Below are 9,918 nucleotides of genomic sequence, written 5' to 3'. Positions count from 1 at the left end.
TACTCATAGTATTTACTATGTTTACTAATCGTATTTATATATAAAACAGCAAACGCAGGCAATACCGTACTGTAAGCGAATGCTAAAAACTTTTTTCTAATAAATAGGAAAGATAAAAATAAACTTTTCTTTCAATTCCTTCATGTGACACTCACAGTTAGTATCACAATATATTTCATATGTACCATCTAAAAGTGTTCAGTTACTATCACTGCTATGGTGTAGGTCAGCGCAGCCACTGGGCTAACCCCTCACATAATAACATGTTCCACTCCTAACTAAGTGCATGATGCCGCTCCTCTTATTCTCCATGCGACTCATTTCTGCAAAAATAAAGAGAAACATGATGTACTGCCTTATATAAGAAGTATTGCTGAGAAATAAGCAGACATCTACAGTCTACTTAACGAGCAGCGCATTCCTTTCTGTAGAACAAAACGCATATTGTCTTGCTGAAGAGGTGTCTCATGTAACCGCCTCTGCATGGTGTTCAGCGCCAACTTTAGTGTTTTATTCAACTATGAAGAGAGAATTCACACCACCAAACGCCGCTCGACAAAATAACTCAAAGGCTCTCAGTTTCTAACATTTACAGGATGTCTTTAATAAGATATTAAGTTGCCCAGGTTCAGTAGCAGTTGTTGGCCGACGGTAACACTGCCCAGGTTGTTTAGACTCTAGTCAAGTCCCGGACACAAGCACGCGACTTGACGGCGAGATGTTTTTAGTGGCTATTAAAATTCAGGCGCCAAGTCATGTCCAGAGATAAGAAACTCTGCCATATTTACATTAAACTACTATGTCTGCTAACATTTTTTCAATTATTTCCTGTGCCTTTTTTTTTTAAAATTTGTACTCATTGTCATTGCTTTTTATCGTATCTTTCTTGTTCTGAAAAGCACTTTCGTTACGTTTCGCTCTTGCATGAACGTAGCCTATATAATAAAGTATTATACTATTGTAAACACCCCTTTTTCTTTTTGGTACCATTTTCTGTGATTGGTCTGTTGACGGAGGAAACAGTCTAAAACGTTCTTGGGCCACTGCCCGCCTGGAGGAATAGCTTTTTTCAAGACATGGAGTGTTCTGCCATCAAAGTCAACTCTCTTTCATCCTGAGTGGAAACTGAGGTTCAAAGACATCTGATGTATTTGGGCAGGATTAGATCGTGGCAGAGAGGACTTCTCTTTCATTTGTGGGTTTTCGTGTGTGTGTGTGTGTGTGTGCTGTGCTGTTGTGCTGTGTGTGTGTGTGTGCTGTGTGTGTGTGTTGGCGTGTGTGTGTGCTGTGTGTATGTGGTGTGTGTGTGTGTTGTGTGTGTGTGTGGTGTGTGTGCTGTGGCTGTGTGTGTGTGTGTGTGTGTGTGTGTGTGTGTGTGCTGTGGTGGTGGGAATGGCTACTCAATTAGCCACGACACAGCTGTGCTTCCCCCCTCTCAACTGCCCTCCTTTGTGGGTCTCAGTTTTGAGCCGATAATTGTCCACATTAGATACTGCCCGCTAGTGCCCTCCCAAAGCTCCCCAGTTCATCCAATATCGAAGTTTGATCCGGACTGAAATCCTGCACACGCACGATGCAAGTAAAGCGAAAAAAATAGACATCCAAAAGAAATTGATAATCAGATACAAATGTTGTTGAATTCTGCTTCCTCTCGCTTCCTGCATTTTTGATCTACGGCCGTGCTGATGTGTTGTGGCACAGCGGACGTTGTACAGTACCTCTTCTGGAAGTAGTCAGAAGGCCCTAGACATATTCCACTTATGCTAACTGTCCCATGTTACAAGGGCCGCATGAGGCTGCTGCGAGGGGGAAGGTAAATGGCCGCGTGGGCTACACTGCGAAACTGTGCTAGATGTCTGTGTGTGCGCTATGATGAGGCCCTACATGTTAGCACGCAGCTGTATCGCTGCATGTCTGCACCTGCCGTGTTTTGAGAGACAGGCTTTCCGTCATCTGTGAATTATGCAGAACCAGGATGACGGCGTGCGCAGGTCGGGGGAACATGCGGACGCTCACAGCCCTTTTCAAATTAGAGAGCGCTCAAAACATCAAGTAGAAAACCAGGCCTAATGAAACAGCAAAGAAGGGAGGAAAGGTCTAAAGAAAGGCCCAATCCCAAATCACCCTCGACCTACCCTCCGGTGACGGCTGTGACTCCGTCGTGTTAGCCACACTCGCAGGGCTGAACGAGTTCCCTCCATTAAGGGGTTAAGGGGTATAAATACAGCAGCAAGCTTTGGGCCGGCCTTCCCCTCTCTCCGGCAGAAACAGGAAAATGCCGGTAACTTGTATGGTTAAAAACGGTTTTCAATTTAGCATTTTCTTTTGACAAAAATGTTAAATTAATTGTACTCAAATAAAACTCCAAACATCTTTAATTGTATATTTTTTTTTGCTAAAGCTCTTTTGTTTGAGGTTTAACCTGATGTTTATAAGCTTCTTTGTTTTTTGCAACAGTCTGTAAATATACACAACTTTATAATAAAATGCGCACATTTACCTTTTTCTAGACTAAACACAGGTATGATCCTAAGTTAAAACATATGAGGCTATCATGAGGTTGTTATCATCGCAGTTTATCAGTGGATGTTTTGCTGGAACTACTTGTAAACAGCGTGTTTCCAGACGGACACACACAGCGTTGACTCCGGTCAGGTAGAGACCGGTCTCAAGTCAGCACCGATGCAGACTCGCTGTTTGAGGGCTTGATAGCTCACTCCGCCTCCACACCGCTCCACACTCGTTGGTTCGGAACAGCCCTCAATATGGCGGACCCTCCGCGTGAACGCGCAAACGGAGGGGGAGTGTGTAGGGGGAGTGTGTAGGGGGTGATTTGGGATTGGGCCAAAGAAATACTGGAGAGAAAGGAAATTAGACAGGAAGCAGGATAGGGAAGAATAATGTGGGGCATGATGATGAAATGGATTGGACTGAGACCACAACAAATTATAATATAGGGGGTAAGAATGAGACTCAAGTTTACAAGGTTTGTGCTGTCTTAAAGGGGCCATTTTAAGTGTGTTGTATAGTTTTTGTGTGCATGTAAATGGTCTGCAAATGCTAACATCCCTGTGTTCCCTCAAAAAGGGAGTTTCTCTCCCACACACCCTGAAACGCCTCCATTGGACTCCTTTGTTCACTTCAGTAACATAGTGACATCACTATGTAAAACACGCTCTTCTATTGGCTAGCGATCCAACATATTGTACGTGATGGGACATTTCTAAGCGATTGACCAATCACAACAGAGCCGGCCAGTTAACCAATCAGAGCAGACTGGGCTCTGGTTTCAGACAGAGGGTGAAAAGAGGTGCTGCAGTATGAGAAAAATAAATATATTTTTGAACAATAAAGCATTTCATGTCACAGTAGAGACACTAAATACAAATATGAACCTGAAAATGAGCTTCATACAGTATGTGCTCTTTAAAGGCGATGTTCAGTGTAAGAAATCGAGTATAGAAGTAAAACAAGAAGCAGGAGAGAGAGCCTCACAAGCAAGAAGCAGCAAATTCCTCTGAGAGTTTTGCAATTTATTTCGTACCTTCAGTTTAGTTCACTAGAGCAGAGTCACACCAAGTGCAGAAAAAAAACAATCAGCTAATTATGCATAATTACCCTAAATAGTGTGTGATTATCAGGCAAGGAGCCATTTTGTATTATCATCAGTGAAACTTACTCTCTTTAACACACACACACACACACACACACACACACACACACACACACACACACACACACACACACACACACACACACACACCATGCCACAGGAACAAAGCAGGATCGGTATTTTTGGTACAGGTGCTTCTTAAAAAACTTCTCTTCTATAATTAGAAAGTGTTTTGACGATTCAGGTGTTGTATTTGGCCCGTGTTAACACTTTTGGATATTTATTTATGGATCAAGGACTGCTGATGAAATGAATCCTGTTTATTGACTATCCTCCTTCTGTTATCTCCCCCTATCCTCAAATGCCCTCTCTTTTTCTTCACATGTCCCTTTCTCTGTTTTTTCAACCTGTTTTTTTTTTCTTCCTGTGCAGGTATTGGTCAAGGTGTGCCGGTGGTGGCTCTCATCGTGGAGGGGGGCCCTAATGTGATCTCCATAGTGCTGGAGTACCTCAGGGACACACCCCCCATCCCCGTGGTGGTGTGTGATGGCAGCGGCAGGGCCTCCGACATCCTGGCCTTCGGACACAAATACTCTGAGGATGGGGGGTATGCAATCACCCGTCCACTTTATTACATGTTGCTGTAATCCAATGATAGATGCTTATTGATACACTTGTTATCCAATAAGTGGAGAGTGTTGGTAATCAGAATGTTTTTGTTTTTTATGGTAGTTCTGCCTAACAAAAAGCCTCAGATCAAGATTAACAAATAAACAGTTGTATGTTTACTGCACATAACAGCAATAATGTAATTTAGCTGATTTGCTCCCATTGTAAAAGGATTTTGTTACCTTAAAGCAGGCTAGAGCTTGCAAACCGTCTATATTTTCTGAAATGTGCTTTGGCTTTAGTTTCAAAAACACACTGTAAACATTTGGGTTTTATCCAAGACACCCTATAAGTAAAGAATAGTTTTTACGGCTTCAAATATCTACTTACAGATGAAGGTAAACTTGCAGAATGAAATCTGACCAAGGAGTCAACCTTGGTTTCACTTACTGCCAAGCAAATCTAGTTTCCCTGCTAACTGTTTTATTCACCTTCCCTCTACCTGACACCCCCCTCTGCAGCATAATTAACGAGTCTCTGAGAGACCAGTTGCTGGTGACCATCCAGAAGACTTTCACCTACAGCCGCACACAGGCGCAGCATCTGTTCATCATTCTCATGGAGTGCATGAAGAAGAAGGAGCTGGTGAGTGTCACGTTCACACATGTGCACACACACATGCCAAATACATATATTTGCATGAGTATATTTGCAGAAGCAGAAAAGCCAAACATGCAAGCAGTATGTACATAAGATGTTGATATTCTGACAGATTCACAGACTGACGCTCGCCACGAATAACACTAGATTAACATTTATTCAGTCTTTGACGTGTCTGCTGTACAAAAAAGAAACATTACAAATATGGAAGAGGGACAAATGGATTAGTCAAGTGAAGCTTGCTCATCTTAAAAATTTTGTTGAAGCAATTATTGACCCATCTTTTATTCATCATGGCATGTAATGTTAAGTGGATGTAAATGAATTCTGATGACGTTGTGGACCAAATGGCCTCGACCTTGAGATGCTGCACCCCTTCGGCACGGTTTGATTCCCCTTCACACCAAACCAACCTCTTATTCATGCTGTTGAATGCTGTGAGTGTAAAGGTTATGTTTGTGTGTGTGTGTGTGTGCGTGCGTGCGTGTTGGCATTTATTTGTCATGGTACATTTGATCTACAGTAGCAGGGGGCATGACACTTTCTTCCCACAGTCATAGTGTTATATGTCACACACATTGTGATTGAGTGTGTGCAGGTACAGTACACACACACACACACACACACACACACACACACACACACACACACACACACACACACACACACACACACACACACACACACACACACACACACACACACAATCTCACACTCACTTATAATAAATGACTATAACACTCTATGACGCAGACAAACAGCTAGCAGCTTTTACGGTATCTTAGTTTTGCAGCAACTATTTGCTACTTGGTTGCTCCCGCCTCAACTCATTCTGAACAAAGTGTACACTGTATTGCGTATGGATCAGTGACTGTTTATATTGCCGGCTGCCAACGGCATTTTTCTTATGAATTAATAATAAAAGTAAAAGTGCTGAGCAAGAATATGGTTAAGCATCTCGAAACTTGGATGCTTAAGATGACTCAACCAGGTGTTTATAATGCAACAGTCTTCCAGTGTCAGCAATAATGACTACGCCGGCTTATTTAAAAATATATAACTCCAGATATTACAGTTTGGATGTGATATTTGAGGGAAAGATAATTTCCTCTCTGGCCCAAAAATATCAAAACATTTAAAAATAATGATGATCATGGTGTGATTCTTTCTTGGATCCAAGAACGATTTCAATCAATTTACGCTAACGTGTGCAGCCCTTATTATAACAATAGTAGCACACTTAGCATGTGCCCAAATGAAGCACACACACACATTATCAAAGATACAGTAGTATTTTGCAGGCAGTCCAGCATTGGTCATGGTTGAGCGGCGTGAAAGTGGATTGAATGTGTTGTCAGTGGGGTTCCAGTGACTGATGCTCGCTCTGATGTATCTTCTGGATACAATACACCAGAGCAGAACATCGTGTGGATCATTCAGCAGGAGCAGCTGTACAGGCCAGATAATCTGATACGGCCCTCTGTTCCTTTTCTTTTTACCGCTGCCATACTCAAACGCAGCACTGAACACTGTGTATTCTGGTGAAATTATAAATCCAGCCAACCTATATTAATAATCTTGTGCTTTGCAGGCCAATAAATTATATTTCTGTATCTGAAAAAGGAAGAAAATCTTCTTTAACATACATTTAGCCTGTGTGATCACAGTAAGAGACAGTAGGTGCTGTGATCCAGGGTGCTGAACTTCATGTAGTATGATTGGTGCTTTTTACACGGGAACGTTTGCGTTTATGCACAATATGCGTTTTCAAAAAAGTCTTCCGTTCACACATATTCGTTTCATTTGACGTGTCTGCTCTGTTCTGTTCACACGAGAACGCTGGACACGCTGTAGTACATATGCCGGGCCTGTAACTGGCGCTGTAACTTCCGCCACAAAATACACCAAAAGCCGCGAAGAAGACCCCGGAGCATGATTGCCCTTCTGTTTATGCCCCGCAGTGGATTTAGCAACATGTAGTAGTTCATGTAATTCTCCATGTCCACTTGTTGCTGATGGTTGTGGTAGAGGAGCTGTAGATGTTGCACTAACATCTGTAGCATGGTCAGTAGCAGTAGCACTAGCTACAGACCATGCTACAGCAGTGAGCAGCAGAGGTGAGGAGAGGCGGGGCTATGGCTTCATCTATCGGGAAATGATCGTATAGAGGCGATTACACGGAGCCGTTGGACCCCCCAGAGCGTTTTGTTTGCAAATCTATCCACCTTGGGACCCGTTACCGTTTGTGGGGTCCGTTTCTATCGTTTTGTTACGGCCTCGTGTAAATGAAAGGGCTATACGCAAGAGAAACTATGCGGATCCAACCCGTTTTGTTCTTGTGTAAACGGGGTCTTAGAGGTGTTGGTATGCCGTTTTCGTTTGGTAATGCTAGCTAGGCTAACAGTTTCTTCCTGTTTTCAGTCTTCGTGCTAACTAACTGGCTGAAACTTCATATGCGACAGATAAACACGAGAATTCTTGAAGTTCTCGTAACTATCAGAAAGCAAAAGCATTTCTTCCCCGATGTTGAATTTAAACTTGATTTGAATTCAAGTTGATTGATACGAGAAAATCCCCTCCAAGATGCTGTCACTTCTATTGTGATTAAGCGCATATATGGTAATGAAAAGCGTGAATGCTTGCAGCAAAGCAGGAATTGTACCTGTTGATGCTGTTCTGCATGTCTGTCTGCGGCTACACAAGGTTGCAGAGTGAGTCACACTCTCAAATAAATACCTGTTCCTTTTGGGAAATCCACTAATTGAAAGTCATAATCAATACAGAAGACCACTGTGAGTCATGTAGATCCCGAGCTTCAGTTTCATTTGCAAAGTTAAACATAAAAGTTAGCTGCCATTGAGCTACTTCAGGTATTTACATACAGTATATAGCCCCATTTCATATATTCAGATGAAACTAGGGAAAATTGATTTGAGGCCGTTTTGAAATCAAGTACATTCCCTCAGGGTGAAGAGCCTGAAATGAGGTCATGCTTTGGTTTATCTAGATTTAGATTAGTTAAGAGGTACCGTACACTGAGCAGCACTGACTGGTTATCAGCAGAAACCCAAGCTTTTGCTTTCTGTTTTTCTTTTACCAGTTTTACTTAAAACAAATGAAGGCATAAGGACATTTCTGTCAAGCTTTTGGAAGCCATCATTAGCTGCTGAGCTTCCCTTTCAGCAATATAGTGTTTTAGTTTTCTTGACTTAATCTCTTACTGTGGTAGCAATAGACAACTGAGAACTGATCTTCAGTTGATGAAACTTCATTTAAATGTATTTGCAAAAAATACATTGAGATATAAAGTAAAATTCCCAACAATTACAAGATGAAGAACTTTCCATGTGTTCATTATTCAGAAGGAAACTAGAATGGAGCTATTGATGAGGTGTAGAGGAAGTGAGTTACAGTTGTGTTCCTCACAGATTGCTTCCTCTTAGCGTTTCAAGACTGATTGTGTTTTTTAAAACCCAGGGATTTCACAATGAAAAGTTACCACTCCCACAAAGTGTGATCATTGAGAAAACTGGTAAATGCACTTTAAACAAAGGAAGACAAAAGGTTTTGGTTTGTGAGAGCCACCAGAGAAGAAATGACTCATAATTTATTTCAGGTATGAATGGCTGTCTGGCTATTTTGTAGAGCGTGCTCGCTCTCAGTCATCAGTGATGCAACATGGGATATACCACGTTTGAGCAAATGCCCCAAAAACTACGCTAACGTAGACAACCCAAAAACACCGCGCAAAATGTCTGAGAGGGTGAACGTGGGCCGCAATCTAAATAAAACATGAAATTGGCACAGATTTGGGTTTTTTATTACAGATTCAGCGATAAGAACCACTGATGTAAACCCCCTCCCTTAGTTAATTATACATTCTTATGTTTTATAAAAGTCCATCATGTGCCCTTTCAAAAACGTTTCCCTCTTTTGACCTTTGCTGTGCTAAATGGTGCTCTTAAAGTCTTCTGACAATGGCAGGGGCGAGAGCCAATAGGATTATTAGAAGGGATCACAGCATCCGTGTAGCTTGTAATCAGAACGCTGGTCTTTTCATTGTCTACTGCCTGGAGTGCTTCGGGATCCCAAACAATTCCAAAGAGGGAATTCCCCTTTCCTGCAGCTACAATCTCCCAGAATGCTGTTTTTGATAGCGGAAATCTTGGATTCTCTTACCAGGATATTCCAAAACAAAATAGTCAGCATTAATACCAACTTACTCACCCAACCTACAGTAAATCAAAAATGATCTGCTTAAGTCGACAGGGCTCCTTTTTCAAATAAACTTGTCTTCTTTTTTTGGGAATTCCCTCATGATGGCGGGAAATTCCCGTTCTTTTAGGATACACATAAGATTAAAGGCCCTATTTATCCTTTCTGTATTTGTCTGGATAAGTGTCGGACTGAAGTTTTCCCTCTTTGTTAAAGTATACGACGGCTACATCGCTACATCCTGATGCTCTTTTGAAACTGATTTTCAACAGGAACTGATCAACCGTTGTCACCTGACTTTTATTAATGCTTTGGTTTCTTAGAAAAAAGTTCCCAGACACTTAGGTGGGGACTTGTGACCTATTTTTTTCCACTCTCAGATTGGTGGGTAGTGCATTTTACTTTGTGGAAGTTCACTCACTTATAGACCCTGCTGTAAATGTGTGGGTGTGTGTGGCGTGGGGGAGAATCCCCAGCACACAGCGCATGGCCTTTTTAGGGCCTGTGTGTATTTCTACCATGTGGTTGGTTCATATAGACGAGATAGCGAGGTTGCCCTTTAAAGAAAACATTGGAAACAATTGTTCTGTGGGCACATGAGGTGGAGTCAGGCGGTTGTGTAATAAAAATGCAAATTAAATAAATGTATTGGAAACGTATTCAGCCACACATATCTTCCCCAGTTAGCTGATGAGTAAGTTAGCATGTGATACTGCATGGTGGCATTTCAAAGGGTTGTGTCAACAGTCAAACCTCGTCATTTTGTTTCCTGTAGCAGTCCTTTTTATAAAGCTTGACAACCTCACTTCTAGTTTGGGTGA

The 9,918-nt window shown here is 41.9% G+C and overlaps 1 protein-coding gene across 1 annotated transcript in view; it reads left to right on the top strand.

Annotated features, from left to right (window-relative positions):
- LOC104966388 (transient receptor potential cation channel subfamily M member 3-like) overlaps positions 1-5,647 on the top strand; it is a 24,203-nt gene extending 18,556 nt beyond the window's left edge. Inside the window, exons 6-8 of the mRNA XM_010795575.1 lie at positions 4,046-4,220; positions 4,744-4,888; positions 5,636-5,647. Of these exons, the coding sequence (XP_010793877.1) occupies positions 4,046-4,220; positions 4,744-4,888; positions 5,636-5,647 (332 nt within the window). The remainder of the gene's footprint in view (positions 1-4,045; positions 4,221-4,743; positions 4,889-5,635) is intronic.
- Positions 5,648-9,918: the final 4,271 nt, after the last annotated feature.

Source organism: Notothenia coriiceps, unplaced genomic scaffold (assembly GCF_000735185.1).
Source record: "Notothenia coriiceps isolate Sejong01 unplaced genomic scaffold, NC01 NC01_scaffold00037246, whole genome shotgun sequence".
Classification (NCBI taxonomy): Eukaryota; Metazoa; Chordata; class Actinopteri; order Perciformes; family Nototheniidae; genus Notothenia; species Notothenia coriiceps.
This window is presented reverse-complemented; position numbering and strand designations above follow the sequence as displayed.